The 20,848-nt window shown below is 35.1% G+C and overlaps 1 protein-coding gene across 1 annotated transcript; it reads right to left on the reverse strand.

The window, feature by feature from the left end:
- Nucleotides 1–1,843: 1,843 nt before the first annotated feature.
- On the reverse strand, nt 1,844–19,193 carry LOC147404309 (serine/threonine-protein kinase SAPK7-like). The gene is made up of 9 exons (XM_086440190.1): nt 18,547–19,193; nt 18,386–18,460; nt 18,205–18,306; nt 18,052–18,105; nt 17,865–17,957; nt 17,688–17,780; nt 12,605–12,709; nt 12,410–12,508; nt 1,844–2,419 (listed from the first exon to the last, which is right to left on the reverse strand). The coding sequence occupies exons 1-9, from the start codon at nt 18,664–18,666 to the stop codon at nt 2,084–2,086; spliced, it is 1,077 nt and encodes a 358-aa protein (XP_086296316.1). The 5' UTR covers nt 18,667–19,193; the 3' UTR covers nt 1,844–2,083.
- Nucleotides 19,194–20,848: the final 1,655 nt, after the last annotated feature.

Genomic DNA, 20,848 nt, shown 5'->3' on the forward strand with positions numbered 1-20,848 from the left:
GTTTTGGTGTGAGTTATATTTATTGCGTTGACATTGGATTTCCTCATTTCATCTCATGGACTCTTTTTCTAAAAATCACATCTCTTAAATATGATTAGACATCTATTAGGTCATTAAAAAAAAAAAAAAAATCTTATATGTATATATAAATTTCAAGACCTTACTGAGGCATTATTAACATTATTCAACACTTTTTATTTTTTAAGTAATACATTTCTTTATTTTATCTTTTAATAAAAAAACAAGTGTGTGTTAATCTTTTATAAAATAATTTTTTAATTATAAAATTAATAGAAATCACAAGATAATATAAAACTAAAAGAAATTGTAAGACACAAAGAATGAGGCAAATTTATTCTTCGAGAACTTTCATGTACTTCTCATATCTTCACGTTTTCAATACCTATATTTACAAACTTACACCAATAATGAGAGAGAGATGAAAAGTAAAGAGTTATCATCAACTAGTATGGCACATAAAGAGATAAAGAGGTAGAGGTTATGAAGATGGTAATTGTTTGATCATTCAATATACATTTATGTATTTATAACAATTTTGAAAATTTCTTTTTGTCCACGCTCCCCCTTCTTTCCCTATATAACCAAGTTGTTAGATCTAGGGGAATTGTGCTAGAATTCTTCTCATGGCAATGTTGCTATTGTGATTATGACCTACACATAAGGAAAAAAAAAGCCCACCACCACCAAGGCAATGGACAAGCACATGTCCACACAAGTGAAAGTATATGCAAATGCGACAATTGTACCTAAACAATGTCCCATGCCATGCCATATGACATTAGGTACTGATGATGATGCCATCATCTAATATTGCAACAAATGGGCACGAATTTTGCCCTAGAAATGACCAAGGTACTGGCTCATCTAGTGGTAATCTTTCTCCTCACGTTTCCCCTCAACCCTCTATCCAGAAGAGTGGGAATGGTGGAATATTTTGAGGAGTGGGAAGGGTGGAATATTTTGTGTGTGAGAAGTACAGTAGTATTGGAATTCAAATGTACCCATCTGAGAGAAAGAAGTGAGGAATCCTCTTTTTGACTCTGAATCTCCCACTTCAGTCGTTGCTTTTCTTTCTATTACTTTGAAAGTCTTTTTGACTCTGAGTCTCCCACTTCAGTCTTCTTTCTATTACTTCGAAAGTACCTGCTTCAGCTTCTACCACTCGAATTTTCGATATTCCTTTTTATTTCTCATCAAACAAATGACGTCTTTTAGAAATCATAATTATTCTTAACATGATATTGGAGAATCTCTTTGCTATTTTACTCAAACAAGCATGAAAGAGTACCAATGGGTACAAAAATCATCGATACCCTCATTGAAATTGGAACCTGAAACCTCACTAAAATCCAGAATTGATAAGAACCAAAATCGACTGGTGGATATTCTCCATACCTTGATTTCAAAAATCATCCGAGACAAGGATGATTCAGAGGCCAACCAGCGAGATAGTCAATGAGAATTCTCCATCACATTAACTCATAGATCCAACACGACTAATCTGATATTAAATATCAACCAAATTTTAACTTGGCCAAGTCTACTGGCATTTGTATTTTCACTCAACATCAACTGATCAACCTTAACAAAAAAATTATAATTATTCAAATATAAATATATTAAAACTAGATAAGATGATTTAAATGATTTAACTATCCCAGCCTAGTCAAGTCAACTTGGTTTCGGTGGGGGGTGATAAGATACCAGGCAAGAGACGAGTTGAAGGTGCCAACTTGACGTTTAACTCGCTTAGCCAAAACATTAAAAAAAAATTGGCAGAAAAATAAATGGTAAGAGCTTAAAAAAATAACATGAAAAGAGATAAGAGAGAAATGGCTTACATAAGTTACACCCATTTTTTCACATATTCTGGAGTTCATAATGATATCATGCTCTGCACCCACACATTTCCCAGTTGAATAGATAAACCTCTTATGGGACATCAAGTCGGGAGTTTACAATCTTTTAAAACCCTAAGTTCAAAACAGTATCATAACTTTATACAAACATAAGAGATCAAATTTTTTTTTCAAATTAATAGCGAAAGAGGGGAAAATAATCCTTAACTGATATGAAACTCTCCACTTGCATGCACTTCCTTGACTCTCTTTTCGTACTCGTCTTCCTCATCTTCCTCCTCCTCCTCTTCGTCTACATCTTCGTCCTTGCCTTCTTCCTCGTCATCTTCTTCACCTCCCCAGCCGAAGCTCCCAACAGACCTTGACGATGGAGGAGGGGTTCTTGCCTCCCCTACGATTTTCATTATGTCATCGACACTCTGGAGGGAAAAGCTTGGGTTGTCTCTCTGATAATAAATTGCTTGGGCCGTCTCGGTCAGCTCCCTGGGCAAGTTCTTCAAGAACCATGGGTGGTTCTTGATTTCGTTGATGGAAATCCTCTGCAAGTTCACCAACAATTTAAGTTTCCAAAATAATAATATCCCAGAGTTCAGAACAATGTAAGCTACTTTAAACAAAACCATGATATATACATATTTCCCTCGGACCTTATCTACAAAAATAGCATGAAATTCAGATTGCCATGAAGTTGGCAACTTTTGATCTAGAGCTAGAAACTTGGATAACCTAAAGACAGGACGAGGTAGCAAGATGTGGCCAATAACATGATTTTTAGGCTATGCGCAATCCACAAGGTTGCTTCCAACTAACAATTAGGATTATGATTTGGTGGGTAAGCTATATCGTAATTGAGGGCAGTAAACCAGAATCATAACAAACTCATACTACTAAAAAGCTTAAGGGTCTGTTTGAAAACCGCAAGTTGCAGGTGAGAATCCACAACTCGTGCGAGTTGACTAACATTGCACGTTTGGCTTGGTTAAAGTAGGAGAGTTGTGAATTGTCCAACTCTCAAAATTTTGGATTTTAGTGACTTTTCAACTTTCACTACTTTCAGTGAAAGTTCCCAACTCTCTCTCTCTCTCTCTCCCCCCTCCTCCTCCCCATCCCTGGTCCACCCCTCTTCTTCTTTCAGATTTTGTTTGTAGTCTGGTTCGATTAAGGTATTTGTTGAGAGAAGAATGATAATGAAGTGCTCCCTGCAATGGTGATAGAAGAATTAGGGGTTTTTTATTTTAACTTCTCTTGTAAACCAAACACAAGAGTTGTAATTAACTCTCATCCTAAACTGTCGAGAGTTCAACTTCAGATGGTTGAACGTTCAAGAGTTCTACTCTCAAGATGAACTTGCTGTTTTCAAACACACCCTATATTCTGCAACAAAGATGCAAGCCTGTTGAATGAAATATCATAGCAACACCTTCGAAATTTTCTATGTAGTAAGGTTGGGAAAGAAAATCGTGCATTCTATTCCTAATCCATGGAAGCCGAAGCTGAAACCGCATAATTGGAATAATGAGCTCTCTCTCACTCTCTCTCTCTCTCTCTCATGTCATTAGATGACACTATTTTTAGGTGACCGGAAGTAATAGTAGTGTTGCCAAATCAATTTTTTCTCCATAGGTGCCAATGAGGAAATCCATGGCTGAACTATATATGATCATGGAAATGGCCACAAACAGGAGCAGCCTCTACACTAAAGAGGTGAGACTCACTGGGAAAATAATTGCTTTCCTAAGCAGGTAAATCACTAAATATTTTGAAGCAAATAAATAAATACATGAAACCAATCTCCCGAATTCAATGCCCATGCCCAAACTCCGTCAACTTCTTTGTCACATATTTGCAAATACAGGTCTTGCAACAATAAAGATTAGTAACAGAGCTTTGGCGTCTCTTCGACAGTCTCCTATAGGGCTTTAGATTGATTCACCAGTTGGACAGCTGAAAATGTCTCTGGAAAAGCCAACTCTCTTTGGACCATTCTCCCATTTGATATTTTCCGGTCCATTCGGAAAAAGAGGAAAAATGGTATTCATCACAGGACGATGTAGTTTTGAAGGTCAATATGCTCTTGTAGAAATGAACATGTATTTTGGAGGAATTCAAGGGCATTTTGAGAACTTTGCCTTTTGTTGGGAGGGCCTAATTCTTAGGTGCATAGGATCATTTAGCTTACAAATGTTGGATAAGGCTTTGAGCACACGTGGTGCCAAATCACCTATAAGTAACTCCAACTCCCGCCTAAACCACGAAGATGGCCGTCTGGGCAGGGGCGGAGCCTGAATTTTTGGTTAGTGGGGGCTAAGTGCTAATAATGGTCGACCAATAATCTCGGTTTCTTCTATGCAAATGTTTGCTTCATCACTACAAACAATGATTGACCAATAATCTCCATAAGAGTAATTGAAATTCTTATAGATACATGGATTTTTGGGAGAGAATGGATGTTTAGAGAGAGGATATAATAAGAATTTGATCTAAAGAAATGAGGGTATTATAAGCATTTAATCTTGAAAAACACTTTCCTTACTTGGTATGATTTCAATCTTACTAAGGGTCATTGAGCTCAAATGGATTACCAAATTGGCAATCCAACACTACAGCCTTCTAGATTTCATGGAAAGAGTCGGGTCAACAACAAAAAAAAATCAATTTCTTTTTTGTATGTGTTGGGGGTGGGGGGCTTGATACAAGGTTTTCAGGACAGCTACGACAATCCCACCTGACTCCCAAATTCAAAATTAAAATTTAACGCTGAAAATAACCTTTTATAAGGGTTTTCAACGTTTATAGAATTTTGTCCTCTACATCCCTATGTGGCATTGAATCATGTTTTTGGATGACACAAGGTGACCCCTAATAAGACTTGAAGTCTTATAAAGTTAGTAAGGCTAGCTTTACACTTTAATCTTTTACTATGATATGAGTCCCACTCCAAGGTCTGTTGAGAAACAAACTTCATAAAATAAGAAGAGAGAGATTTAGGGCAGACTTAACTGTTGCATTCAGACAACTGAAACGGGACCTTACTTTTGTTACCCTGCAAACCTTGGAGTAGGGATCCACCTCATAAAAATTTAATTGATGGGGTTAATTTGTTACTCAACAAACCTTGGAGGGGTTCCAAACCGCATCAATTTGTGGCATTCAAAAACATGATCTGATGCCACATGATTATAGAGGACAAAATTCTAAGAGCTTTGAAAAAAAAGGGTTAATTTTCAAAGTTAAATTTCAATTTTAAATTTGGGAGTTTGATAGCCATCCATTTTCAACACCTTGGATCAAGCTCAATTTTTTTTTTTTTTTTTTAATATTTGACTATGAGTTTTTCCATGAAATCTAGAAGGATGTGGTGTTGGATTGCGAATTTGATAATCCATGTAGGTCCAACGACCCACACTAAGATTTGAAATCTAACTAAGTTAGTCATTCTAACCTGATTCATAAAGTAAGGTTTGTTCAGTAACAAACTTGATAGAGTAAGAAGTTTTTGTAATAAAATTGCAATAATAGGTCAATCTCGTACAGTGGGGGATTGCATGTTTTCAATTCCTAAAACACATGAGGTATCTCTATACCAATCAAAATGTAGGGAGTCAATCCCAAAATTTTCTTTTTCAAAAAGTTCAATGGAGGCTATAGCCCCCACTCGTCTCTACCAGGCTTGCCCATGCTTGTGGGTATTGTTCTTTAAAGGACCAATGTTGCTCGTCTAGTCTTTTCAAGATGAAGGGTGTGGGGGTAGCAACATTGTGCATGATCTAAGCTAGACATGTAGAACTCGATATACGTATCAAATTGAGAATAAAGAATCACAACCAAAATGTCGTTTTAAGAAGGATCTCTAACCGAAAGATAGTTCTAAGGAGGCTATCCTTAATTGAAAGATGTTTTAGGGAGGGTCCCTAGTCCAAAAATTACTCTAGAGAGGCAATTCGGATTATCCTTCATTTGAACCCAGAGATAACATGCTCTTGATTTCGAATACTACCCATTTCAAATCCATTGACACTCAACTTCTAACTAGAAAATCATTTGCCCCAAGTTTGAAGATTGCTTAGGCAAGATTGAAAAAAACTAAAATCGAGATGCATTTTGAAGATCATATCGTAATTTTCAAGAAATATATGACGTGATTAGTGACAATTAGATGAAATGACAGCCAACCAACCCTCCGTATTGACCTTCAAAAAGCATGTTTATTTAATGTATCACATATTTAACCTACCCTCAATGTATTGTAAATTGAGACATAATCTCAAATGTAAGGGGGATTTCTTGGCACATGCAATAGGGGAGAAATACTTAGAATTAAATTGCATCTAGTGAATAGGCTCAAAGAGCTCAAGCAATTTGGCGATGAACCGGTAAAATTCTTGTTGTCTTTCTCATTTTATTTTTGTTTTTCCATTTCTAATTCGATCTATTATGTTTGTTAAATCTAAAAAAGTTGAGTTTGAAGCCCTAGAGAAAATTCAAATACAACGAAACCATAGGTTGTACAAATGTGAATTGAACCCATAGGTTGCTCAAATACGAACTGAATCTATAAGTCACTCAAAACCAATTGAGAACCCCTTGGTTGCTTGCACTATAAATTCACAAAAACAAGAAACAACAAAAACAATCCCCAATATAAAATAACCAACCATGGATGCTCTCATGGGGTCATAAGCCTCCAGACAAGTTATTTTGATCTAGGCTCTTTTGGCAAGGCTAATTGTGCATTGAGTGGAGGGGGGAGGGGAGATCCACAAGTCTTATGGCGATTTTTACATACTGAGTTGGCCTTGACTTAGTGTAATTTGACCTAGGCATCATTGTCGAGGAGATTTTACACACCATCTCGGAAGTGCAATTCTCAATCTACCTGTTTCATTTTTTCAACTAATCAAATGGCCCACTTTGACACTATTGCTTCATGCTCTTTATCAACCAAATAGTCATATTGATACGACCATCACATATCTAATACAATCGAACTATCTACCTTTAATCAACCCTTACTAATCAAAAGTTCTAAATACTCCAACAGAATAATCTTGACGCGACTTTTAACACACATGTGCATGGACCTACTCGATCGACCGATCAAAGGCAAGCACATGCATTCCATTATCGAATGATCTAATGGTCCATATGGACATGTTAATCAAGTGGTATGAATTGGTATATTGAGGTTCCAAGACTTCAATGGGCCATGTCGCTATGTTTCTCTAAAATTGACTAAGGCACGACGGATCTACTAATCCAATGGTCCATGAGTCAACTCAACTCTCTAAATTGAACAATCAAATTAAGTGATCATATTATATCTTTTAATCAAATGGTCCAATCTAGTGAGCCCAAAGATGCATCACATATCATTACATCAAATTTTGACGCGATCGGATCCAGAGCTCACGAAACAATTGGGTTTTGGACAAATTTGTGCCCAAACTTAGGAGTAAGCTGACATTTTGTTTAACAAATTATGTGGAACAAATATGATGCTCATGTCCCATGACTTATTACTTTATTTGACCATGTTAGGTGCTTATGCAAACAACACCTAAGACATTTGCTTTCCCACCAACAAACCATGTGCGTCAACATTTGATGCTCATACTCCACGAGATTACAAAATTCCCTAATCCTATCACTTCACACGACCAATCACTTTCCAAAGTAAAAGCACAAGGGGTGACAATGAGTTACATGATAAGGATGAAGTCTTGTCCTATCTTATCTACTTTAAACGATCAGAGATTGGTATGAATGATAGCTAGATACCATGTCTCACTCTTCTTTGATGATGAATGAGAGCCAAGCTACCTCTTCATCTTTTCCAAGTAGCAAACAGGGGTGTTAAAGATCTTACTAACGATTGTGAGCTCCAACATTTTTTTTTGGGGGTGGGGGAAAGATTAGCTAAATCATGACATCTTTTGCAAATGCAAAAGTGATATCAAAAAATTTAAATGAACACCATTAGCTTTTGATACTCTTGATCTCCCTTGTCCAACAAAAATGAGTTGGTAATTCGCCTCTTTTGCCCAAAAACTCCTTGTATGACAATTCTTTGAAGAATAGTGTTTCAAAGAAAAACAAATTATTCTTATTTTTGTGCAGTGGGATGTAGGGAGGAGAAACACACTTTTCTCGATCTCCTTTAACTAGGGATGTGGAGTCCCTTTTTCTCATGATCTACAATGGTAGGGGGAAAGAAATCCCATCCCCCCATTTTTTTTTTAACACAACTTTTTTCCTCAAACAAGTAAATGCAAAATACCACAGATGGCGCTAATTTTTCTTGGGGATTCAATACGACTTTTTCAAATGTAATGAACAAAACAAGAACACATAATTTTACAGGGTTCGTTGCGAAATCGACAACCATTCTTGTGGACTCTTTGAACTAATAAACTAGATATGATTTAATTACAAACATTAATTCCCCATTACATGTGCCAAGAAGCCCCCTTCACTTGAAACTAAGTCTCTATTTATAATATATTGAGGATAGGAAAAGTAGGTGATACATCAAATCAACATACTTTTTCATTTTTTTTTTCAAGTAAAAGATCAAATCAAAGGGTTGGTCAGTTGTTACTTTGTCTAGTTATTTTACTGATCACATCATATCTTTCTAAAAGTAACAATTTCGCACTCGTAGTGCGTCTCAACTTTAAGAACTTTTGACTCTGCCCGGACAATCCTCAGATTAATGAGTGGGTGATTTTCTAGTTCGAGGTTGAACACCAGTGGAACAAGTAGTTTTTGGATTCAGGAATGTGATATCTCTGGGTTCAAACTAAGGATAGTCTTCTTATTCGTGATTGCCTCATTGGAACAATCTTTTGATTAAATAACCTCTCTAAGACCATCTTTCGACTAGGGACAACCTCCCTAAAACTATCTTCCAGCTAAGGACCCTTCTTAGAACTATCTTTTGTGTCAAAATTCTTTATTCTTATTTTGACACGTATTTCGAGGTTCTACATGCCTGATTTAGATCATACAAAATTTTCTTGTTATAAAAACTTCTTATCTAGGATATTTCAATTGTTTGATCCATTCTCCCTTATCACAATGATGCTTATGAAAACCCTATTATGATTAAATAGTGAAAATATTCAAGTATGCTTTTATAGTACACTATCTCCACGATACAAAAAATCAATTTCAAGAGATGCTTGCAAAAGAATCTCTTCTACATTTTGAAATTCTAGGCCCAAATGGAACTCCTTATGTTAAGGGTCAAAGCCATCGTTACACTTTTGACCAACTCTTCTCACATGAATAAAACATCTTTTTCACATGGCCTCCTAATCATTCGTGGTCACCCAAGAAATAAAGGCGACAAATCAACCTCACCTCAATCCAATCTTTCTTAGACTAAAAAATATTGCCCGTTGGGAATGCAACCCTAGAAATCTTTGATAGTCTTCTATTTCACACACTACCTCAATCCATTTTAAGAAGAACATAAGTAAGATGAAGACAATGATAGATGAAAAGAAAAGGTCTCAAAGGACATATACCAGCAAAATATGAACAACATACAACCTCGTATACCACTCAAGAAAGAGGGCTTACAAAACTTCTACCTAGGCCTCTAAATGGCTCTCACCAACTAATGTGTCAAAACCAAGTTTGTAAAAAATGTGTGTTTCATTGCATTTGAGAGAAAAATGAGGTTGAAGAAGAATAGAAAAGAAAGAGAGATGTGGAGAAGCACTGAGACACAAAGATGCACACACACATCCGATCGGATGTCCTTCTTTCAACTCTAATGTACATTACCTCAAAATAGTATTTACAAGAATTCCACTAATAGTGAATTAATTCGAAATGCCAATATTACCCCTAAACTAGTTATGTAATGAGGTAAACTATGACTGTACTGCATTATAACTACATTAACACTACCCCTCGAGTTGGAGCATACATATCCTCAATGCCAAACTTGGACTACGGATGTAGATCACTATGCCTATATGCCTTGGCGAATATATCGACAAGCTGCTTTATGGACTTGGCATAACTTTGCTTTTTCAAATCCTATATACTTTTGTTGTCTCCATCAATTACAACAATATCATCCACATATACTCAGGTTCATCCTTCAACCGATATATATTAATTCCTACCTTGGATCTTTCCACCTCGATGCTAAAAAGTATCTACGTTGTCCAAGCCTCTCGTGTCTTTGGTATGAAAATGCTTCTTCATATGCTTTTTCAAATCCTATATACTTTTGTTGTCTCCATCAATTACAACAATATCATCCACATATACTGCCACAACAATGTGACCAGACCTGCTTTGACAAATAAAAATTGAATAGTCCAATTTGACTTTGACAAAACCCAGAAAACACAACTACCCCATTGAACTTATCCAATGAAACTCAAGTGGTTGCTTCCTGTAACAACTCCTGTACCTCACCCTGAAAAATATATTCTTCACATTGAGTTGGTACAATGATCCATGCATGCCCGAATTGAGATCAACTTAACAAGAGGTGAAGTTCTCAGAATAGTCAACTCCACATGATTGTCAGTGTGTACTTAATGAGTTTTGAGACAATTTTTGCCATTAGGAAGATAACCAAACCAAAAATAAAAGATCTCAAATAATTGGTATACATGTGAAATATTGCTCAAACGAGTACGTGTCACGGAGAGTTTCCTATATGGATTTGACCCAATCAAGGAACATGACATTTGAGTGAACTCCATAATATTCTAAAGCAATGTTGTAATTCAAGCATTATTATGAACACATTCTCTATACCTATAGCCTTTATAGAAGGTTTTTCCTAAGTAAGATAATGACTATTTTTTGTCCATAAGGAAAACCATGACTGGTTAGCCTATTGAATGTAATTTGTGCCACCTAACTCCATGGACATGATTGGGCCACCCAAGACATCACAGCGAGAGGATGTCCATAAAATCTGTTTTCTTAATTATTTTGAGATTGTAACAAGCTGAAATTAATGGTAGCATCCTACAAAGGAAGCTTAGTAACTTGGCACCATACAGGTATATGATGCATGAAGAGCATTCACACATGACGTGGCCAATCAGCTACATAACCAGTAAATCAGCCATATACCCTTGGGTTTAAAAAAAAATTCCTAAGGTAGAGAAGGGTAAAAAACTAGTTTTCCAAGGAGGACAAAAGTGATGTGAGGAAAGGAATATAAACCCTAGGTTTGTTTCTATAATACCATGTAGGGAAGGAGAAGAAGGATACAGAGAAAGAAAGAAATAGAGAAGAGAAGAATGAGGGGGATAAAGTGAGATGCACATTCATCTTATTAAGCACCCCTCTCAACTCTAATATATATATATATATATTACTTCAAAACAATATTTACAGGAATACCACTAATAAGTGAGTAAAACCAAAACGTAGATATCAGTCCTAAACTAGTTATCTAATGACATTAAACATGCACTTAATTATGACTACATTGACTAAGTCAAATAACAGCCAAGTGTTGCCATTGTCTGTCCTAATTCAAGTGCCAAGACCTTTCTAGGAGCTGACAAGCTACTGAAATAATGTCAGAGACACAATCAATCATCCACCTAATCCTGAGGAAAGTTTGTGTACCATTCATGAACAGAAAGACCCAAGCAGTTATGGGGAAATAGGGAGGGCTTGTAAACCACTTACATTTGGGGGGACAAACACAAAACTAAGGCAAGAAGACATGTTGTCTAGTACCCGAATTAGATGGTGTTTTACCCATTAGTAATATAGGCATTGTCAAGGCACAAATATTTGGAAGTTAGCCATGCAATATTTCCGCCGTGAATACAAGAAAGAGACCATATTATGGTGCACCAAGGAGCAAAGAATCACATACTTTGTCATAAAAGGGATTATGCAAGTGTCAACAAGAAGAAGCTTAAAGACATACGAAATGAAAAATCACTAGTAAAGTCAAGTTTTTTTAAAATAATCCTCATATTTTGTATGTAAAGTAAACTCTAAACTCAATGTATTTGTAAATTATGATTTAAAGGTTCAGAATGGTTTACTTTATCAAAAAATAAAAAATGGTTCAGAATGGTTTAGGAAGTTTGAGAAAATAAGTTTGGAAAATCAGTTATCTCCTCCTGTTATTAGCATTAGTTTAGGAGGTTTAGAATTTTCCAAAGTAGTTTTACCGGTACTAGGAAATTAACAAGTTTGAAGTTTAAGTTGCCTTAGGTAGCTAGCCAATAAATAGAGGTTCCCATAATGTAATTTTTTTTGGATAGATAATTCATAATGTAATTGACGTTTTAATTATTGTGAACCGAGTGATGTTGGATTAGAGTTTTGTCCCATGTACTACTGTTCCATTGGTTTGAACGTCCGGCAGTGTCTATTGAGGCTTGGAATCAGAGAGTTCTATCTTCTCTTGTTGTTTACTCAATTTGTAATGGAAACTAATTTGATTCCTTTTATTTTCACAATATATGTACAGTACTACTCTTGAATCAAAATACTTCACTAATCATTAGATTCATCATTCGACATACCCTGGATGGATTTGCAACGAATATGCGAGAAAGGAGTTGCCTGCAATCTTGAGATACGTGAACATAGTCTGGGATTTTGTATTGAACAGCCATTATTCGCTGCAAGAAAAGAAATTGAGGAAATTACAAATAACGAATAAGGTAGGGACTTGCAAATAATTAAGAAAACAAACAAAGAACAGGGAAGGCACTTACCCCAATGGTTTTCCTGAAATTCTTGGGGTCTTCTTGGTCTTCAAAAGGGTATGCTCCCACCAGCATAACATAGAGAGTTACTCCACATGACCAAACATCAGCCAACTAAAAATAAATAAAAGTAAATATTAATGAAAAATTCCAAAGAGGGAATGATGCAAAGTCTCTTATGTGAAAACAAACCTTTCATGAATTAAAATAGTCAAAATTAACACAAAAAATGTACTTTCCGAGCATAACTTCATTCCATCATTTCCAGGCTATCCCAAATATTTGGGGTTGGAAACATAAATTCTATACATTCCATGATTCAAAGCCATATCTTTAGGGTTTTTTTTTTCTTTTTTGACATTTTCCCACCAAAATTTCTTGATAGTCGAAATTTTTTACCAAATATCAACAAGTCATAGGAAAACAAAAATGCTAATGCAAGGAACAAATGAATTACCACAAAATGACAAAAAAGGAAACTCATGGAACGTGGGAAAAAGGTATGATGCACAGATGGTCCATCATCCCAAATCAACCCAGCACATGTCATACATGTGGACCGCGAACACATTGATCTGAAGCTATCAATCAATGGGCCACCACAGGATAGTCCATCATAACTAACAGGAAAATACAAATTCTCAAAGCTATAGATAATACTTAGATAGGTTTTATGGAAGAAGATAAGCTCCTAGAGGCATAGTCACCAAAGTCGTCAACTTTAAAAAAAAATCATGTTTAAATCGCAATTTTAAATACTAGTGATTAAATCACGACTTTTTGAAAAAGTCGCGATTTAAACTAAAAAAAAAATGTGATTTTTTTTTTGCTGAACAAACTATTTTAAAAGGGTTTTTTCAAAGACCATTTATTCAGTTAAAAATAGGATTTGATGATATAAATGATAACATCACTTAATAGAAAAATATATATTGTCTTTAACACTTTCGATTTTTTTCCGATTTTTTCGACTTTTTCCCTTGCCAACTTATTCTCGAATCTCGCCTTGGTGACTATGCCTAGAGGTAGAATTCTGATTGCCGGGTGTCCCACATCCGAATGGTGAATGAACCAAATTGATAAGCAGATAAGAGTTTTCTTTCCATAGGTTTACCTCTGTCATTCACTCACGCAAATAAAATTTGCCAGCTCCTAACATAAATTCTATCACACATTTCAACAGAATTGAATTGGGGAAAATGATTCCCTCAACCGCCCCCATATTTGGGATAAGGCTTCAACGAATATGAGACATACACGCATGAGATCTTCGTAATAATATGATCTTGACAATTGGGATTCACACATTTTTCACAAAAGCAGTGATCTGTTACAAAGAGTATTTCTTTCTGTTCCTATTAGATATTAGATGGTTAGAATCGTCCTCGGAGTTCCCCCCCATGGGGGCTTATTATACTACAGCACATTGGATAAATGAATTCAATATTCCTTTATTTCTTTACGATGTGGTAAGCCATCTTTTTCATGTCTTTCTAGTTCTAGGTTCCTGATATAGGACTATCTATAGATCTAGTTAAAATTTTAGGTAATTTCCTAATTTTAGTAGGATTTGTTCTTATTTTCTAATCTTGTAAGATTTGTTTCTATTTTTCAATTTTAGTAGGATTTATATTTTCTAGTTCTAGTAGGATTTCTATTTTCTAGTTACTTTAGAAGTACTATTTCTTGTTAGTTTCTATTTCTGTTTAAATTCGTTTTTATTCTTTAGGCAATAATTAGAAGTGCTTAGAAGTCTCCAATTTGAATTTTAATAGATTTAGAAAGTTGTTATTATGTTATATATAGGTTAAGAAAGTTACTTTTTAGAGCTTTAGAAGGTTTCTAAGTTGTTATTATGGAGTTATCTATATAAGGAGCTCCAAAAATGAAGTCCAATGATTTCCAAAAACATATCAATTTAATTATCTTTTTTCTCTTAATTACTTTTTAACTTTATGCTTTATTTTCTTTCAAGTTAGTGTTTGTTTATCAATTGAATCACCTGATTCAAATTAATTTTGTGTGTTCCATTGAACACATTATCTTAATTCCTATCAAATCTATTGATTCACGTGCTTTTGCTACGTTAGTTCCAATCATCAATAAGATCTAACTACTGTAAAGTTACTTGTTGTTTCTGGATAGCTACAAATAGGGCTGGCAATGGATCTGTTCAATACCGAAATTAGTACCACTCCAATACTGATCCAATTTTTTTTTTTAAATGTACCTGATCCGATCCGAATGGATTAATGAATATCTGAACCGAATCCGATCTGTTTTATTTCATCCTTAATTTGAAATAGATCCAATCCGAACACATGCCTTATTTTCAAATGATCAATGTTCAAAAAAATATAAAATTTTAAAAAATCTACTTTCCAACTACAAATATAGAGGAAAACCAAAAAGACTAAAACGTTTCATCTATATGTATTTATATGAAATTAAGAATAATATAAAAAAATATTAAAATATGTTTGGATCAGATTTTTTTTGGAGCAGATTGGGGTAGATCCGAATCCGATTAATCACTTTTTTCAGATCGGATCAATTCGGACTGACTCGGACATTGGGTATATTTGGATCATTGCCAGCACTAGATTTAATACCAGCAAGAGATGTTAGAAAAGATTTAATATGGAAGGCTGAGGTGTTGAGTCAACTGCTCAATAAGGTTATAGGCCTTAAATACAAAAGGAAAATGTTCAAAGATTATTTGGGATGAGTACCATACCCACCTTGCTCCCTAGTCCAAGAAGGATTCGATGAGTGCAGATTCTTACTGGCTGTTACATAAAGGGGGTTCTGGTTTTGGGGGTCTTCCCTCTCTCTAAAGCTTGACTTGACCAGCTTACCGAGAGAGACTTGTTAAGGTACAATACCAGCAGTAGATAATATTAGATGAAATTAACAGAACAAACAAAAATTGGAACAATCAATATTAGTGACTCAAACATTTGTTGCATTAGAGCCAAAGTTTCCTACTTGACCTACTTAAAAGGATGGGATTCCGTGACATAATGGATAGAACTTGACCATGACTAAACCAATCTGGAATTAGGCAAGTTTTCTATCCTTATCTGCCCATATTTCATTCTCTTGGCCACCTTAGAGCCAAAGTTTCCTTCTTGGTACTTACAAGGATAGGACTCAGTGAAATAATAGATAGAACTTGACCATGATGAAACCAATCTAGAAGTAGACAACCAAAAAGGTTTTTGGCCAATAGCTCTCTTAACAGGTAGACGCAGAGCATTGTTGCAAGTGATAGCTAAATTTTGCTACAAGAATTATTCAAGCAAGATCCTATGCAAACTCCAACCTAGCAAGCGTAGCATTCTTTGGAACAAAACATCCTACTATAGTTCACTCCCCTAGGAATAAAACAACCTGATCCACAATCAGTTAATAGCAAAAGACAAATTTGTCTGACTCATAATAGCAAGGAATATAGAAATCGATGGATTCAAAATTCATTTTCTTCACTAACATAAATTAGTGTAGACGTAGATTTTGTCTGTGGCCTACTTTTTGGAGTCACAACCATCTGTTGAGTTTGAAATGGGTGTGAAAGACCACCCATATTGATATGTATTTTTAAATATTTTCTCTTGCAAGTGACTCCAATCTGTCATTGAATCAAAGACTCAAGTTTAGGGATTTGGTTGTGAATCGGGGAAGATGTTAGTCACCCCTACTCGCCCACCTGCGCAATTGCTCACTTAGTATCCCTTAATTTTTTTAGTTTCCATTAATCCTCCCATTTTGTAAAGTATGTTGAGTAGGATCTCAAAATTTCATCTTATCTACACCTAAGAGTTTTCGGCGCATACTCACAGTTATGCCTTTCATTCATGGGTACTAGACAATTTGAAAATCTAAGTTCTATATCTATTTACTTTAAAATCACACTTTTGTGATTTCCTAAAGTGCCTACTGTGTTTTGTGTGTGTGATCTAGGCAGTTCTAAATATAAATTAGAAAATTATTTATTTATTTAATATATATTATTCACACTAGAAGCAAAATAACAATTTCAAATGTAAAGAAGGAAACGTTGAATTATGTTATACTAGAAAGTAAAAAAGAAAAATAAGATGTAAAAGAAATCGCAAAAAATTTAAATACCTATGAGCAGAGCTTCCTCTCTTTTTCCCAAAACTTTTCTTCTCTAGAATTTTTTTTTTCTTTTTCAGGAAATAATTTTTAAAGAAAGGTTTTTGAGGTATGAGGTTTGGCGTAATTTTTTTTTTTTTTGGTTTGGGTTGGGTGGGTGACTTTTGATTTAGAACTGTGAGAAAAGACAACACACAAGGGACACATGCATCATCTTTGGTTTGTCCATCTTGGGAGCATGATTTGATGCACACGTGTATTCGCGGAATCATGTACCCTCAAAAGTTAACCCACTTGGACAAGCACAATTGCTATCATTCCTACTATTTAAAAGATTCTCAATATGAGAAATCCAATATTTCTGTCAGTGGATCGGTCGATGACCAGATCTTGCTCAACAGAGGTAGAAATGAACTATTTTATATTACTCAAAAAGTTAGAACAAAATGCTAGGTATAAAATTCCTGCAACTAGAATTACCATTGGCGAAATAAGAAGCAAAAAATCTATTTGCTTAGATGGTGCAAGTGGGAACAAGTGAGAATGCATCCCACATATCCTTCCCATTTGGGTAAATTAGTACCTAAGATTTTCTTGAGTCAATTCTCAAGCTGCACCCATCATCTCCAAAGCCTTTCTTGATCAATGGTCCTCACAGCATTATTTCTTTTTTTCTTGTTTGGGGTAAAAATTGTTACTCATACATATATATATTTGTATATGAGCTAGGAGTTTTGAAATGGGCTAATTTTGAGGCAGATGTATCAAACATTCTTCCACCATGGTTACAGCATAATATTTCTGCAGCTGTAGTGACGTAACCACTGTTTCGTACGTTACACGTATTAAAGAAAAATAAAACGATTACAAAAAACGTGGCGCATGAACGCTATTATCACAGAATATTTTGTTGTAAAGCGCAATCACACTAAAACATATTTGCCCAAAACCGGAAATGAAATTACGAAATTACCTTGCCGTCGTATTCTCGCCGGGAAAGAACCTCCGGCGCTATATATGCTGGAGTTCCGACCGTAGATTTAGGCCTCGAATGCAGCAGAGAAGACTACATTACAGAAAACCCCCTCAAGAATGAGTAAATTTACAGTTTTCTCTATAAAAACTGAAGATTTCTTTGAAGATCCCTCACCTTGGAGTACCCAAAATCACAGATCTTTAAGCGTGGCGCAGGACTTCCATCTAAGAGTGTGTTCTCAAGCTTCAAATCTCTGTGACAGATTTGCTAAGAAACACGAAACAATAAATTTTTACGAAAAAAATTATTTAAGTATAATCTCTCAATTTTAATTTTTAAAATAAATTTCAATTTAATTTACCATAGAATGACAGTAGTTGACGCCTGATATAAGCTGCTGAAAGAAATATCTCGCCTGATTTAAAAAATAAAAAATATAAATAAATCACAAACAAAAAATAATAATATATTTAAAAATCTGAAGAAAATCAAGATAGAGAGAGAGAGAGAGGACCTCGTCTTCGCTGAATCTGCCAGCGTTGCAGATTCGTTCGAAGAGTTCTCCACCAGCAGCGAACTCCATGACTATGGCGAGATGCGTAGGAGTCAAAACGACCTGTAAACATCAGAAACCCTAAGAATTCAAATTGTGAAAGATTGTTTATCGGTTTATCTAAATAGAAACAGAGCCTCGCCTCCTTGAATCGGATTATGTTCGGATGACGAAGCGATCTATGGTTTATGATCTCTCTCGCAACATTTTCGTCGATCTACAATCAAAATCTAATTTTGTTAAAAAATCGGATCAAATAAACTACAAAAATTGATTTTGATTTTGATTTGATATTTAACCAACCTTATGTCCTCGCTCGATGTACTTCATGGCGACGAGTTCTCTCGTCTCTTTGTTCCTCATCAGCCTCGCCACACCGAAATTTCCAGATCCAATATCCCTCATCAGCTCGTACTTGTCCATTTCTCCTTACTGATCTTCTCCAATTACGCGAATTTTTCTATCGATTTCAACGTTTTTTTTTATAGCTTCAATTCATGTCTCCAAAACCATTCAATATCAATTAAGCTTGGTAAAAGAGAGATTTCGCATCACCGACAACAGAAACCTTTTTCGAATGTTCTTGACTTCAAAGAGGGGTAGAAAATTTACAAGTCGAAATCAAAAATTTCAATTTTTAAAAGAGAGAACGTGAGATAAAAGATATAAAAATGGTTTTGGATCCCATAGTTACAATCTTTCCATTTATTTACTCCATTTTTTGTAAAAAATTATTCTTCTGCATCTGCTTCGATCTCCAAAATCGCCGCTCTCTGAGGAGAAAGAGAGAGAGAGAGAGATTTTGACCTTCGAATCTAAACTTCGTTCGAGGCAGTGATGAGTGGGAGTTAGGGTTTTTTCTTTTTTAATGGAGAGAAAACTGTGTGTTTTAGCAGTTTTGAGATGGATCGAAGAATTTAAACAATCTTTTCATCTACAAAAGAAGGATGAAGAAGCGAGTAACCATTTCCACGTACATAATTACGTAATTTAGGAATCAAATTTTCCTCGACTGACAGAGGAGAGAGTAACTCTACACTGTTGTGGTTATTGACAGATGAAAGAGCCACGTGTGTCCACCACATAACCCCACGTGTCAAGTTACTTTATGCAAAACCCAACGTTTACAAGTCCAAGGATGTCAATGGCACCCATTTAAGGAGGTACCCTTAAACCTTGGTTGGATCCGAGAAGTCATCTTAAGGACCTGATAAGAATGGGTTCTTATTCCAATACCTTAGGGATTGGCTTAATGGAAAATTTCGATCGATAAGTTGCTAATGCCCGTTAGTCATGGATTCGTTACTCAATACAACCATTAATTCCTCAATGGCCAACTATGAGCGTGCACCCTTACTTAGTTGGTTTGTGTGATGTGTTGCAACTAGTCTTTAGACAAGACTATGGTCTATGGATTTTACTTTTTCTCTTCGTGAGTTTTTATTCATTTTTCTTATTTTTATATGATTTAAATGATGAATAAATAGTTTATGCTATAATTTTCTACTATTTTATTATCAAAAATTTGATTTGCTTGAAAATTTTATTATTAATCATATTTTTCAATTGAGGAATTACAATTAAAATTATCACATTTACAAATATTTGTCTATTTTATTAGGTATTCGTATTATTTTTCACATTAAAGAAAAGACTATCGAACCATTCTACACTAACTTCATAGGACACTGGCTTTAACACTATGCTAACATGACAGTGTGCACAAGGCCATTGATTTTTCACTCGTACCCGAAGAAAATTATCTATGATTTTGTACACACTACCATGTCAACGTAGTGTTGAACATAGTGTCCAAGGAAGTCAATTCACAACAAATCGCATAAAATTATTTGTAATCTTTATAAATTGTTGTTGGTTATGGGGTACTAGAAATAAATGTATCAAAGCTTTGATACAAAACGATACCCGCATCAAAAAAATTTGATATGATGGACATTCAAGAAAAGACTATCGAACCATTCTACACTAACTTCATAGGACACCGCCTGTAACACCATGCTGACATGACAGTGTGCACAAGACCATTGATTTTTCACTCGTACACGAAGAAAATTATCTATGATTTTGTACACACTACCATGTCAACGTAGTGTTGAATGCAGTGTCCAAGGAAGTCAATTCGCAACAAGTCACATAAAATTATTTGTAATCTTTATAAATTGTTGTTGGGTATACAAAATGATATCTGCATCAAAAAAATCTGATATGATGGACATTCGAGTTTTAAAACTACGGTGAATGGTATTCGGGTTGGAGAGTATTTTTGAAATAAACTTTTAACATTCATGGATGATAAATGTGTATAAATTTTTTGATACAAAACGATATCCCTATCAAACTTCTGATACAAATTCATTTATGCTTATAGGATGTGATATCTGTATCGAACCTAGATAAAATACAATCCAAAAACTTAGCTTTCACATATATTTAGTCCAGCCCTCGGTGCACTGCACACTAAGAATGATAAAGGAGTGGGTGATTTCTAGATTTTATTTTCGGTACCAAACAAATATCCAAATCCAATTGCTATATTCTTAGGGATAGGATAGGATTCGTGATTATAATATAGTTGATCCAAAAT

The sequence above is a fragment of the Akebia trifoliata genome, chromosome 4 (assembly GCF_017979445.1).
Source record: "Akebia trifoliata isolate Shusen 1 chromosome 4, ASM1797944v1, whole genome shotgun sequence".
Taxonomy (NCBI): domain Eukaryota; kingdom Viridiplantae; phylum Streptophyta; class Magnoliopsida; order Ranunculales; family Lardizabalaceae; genus Akebia; species Akebia trifoliata.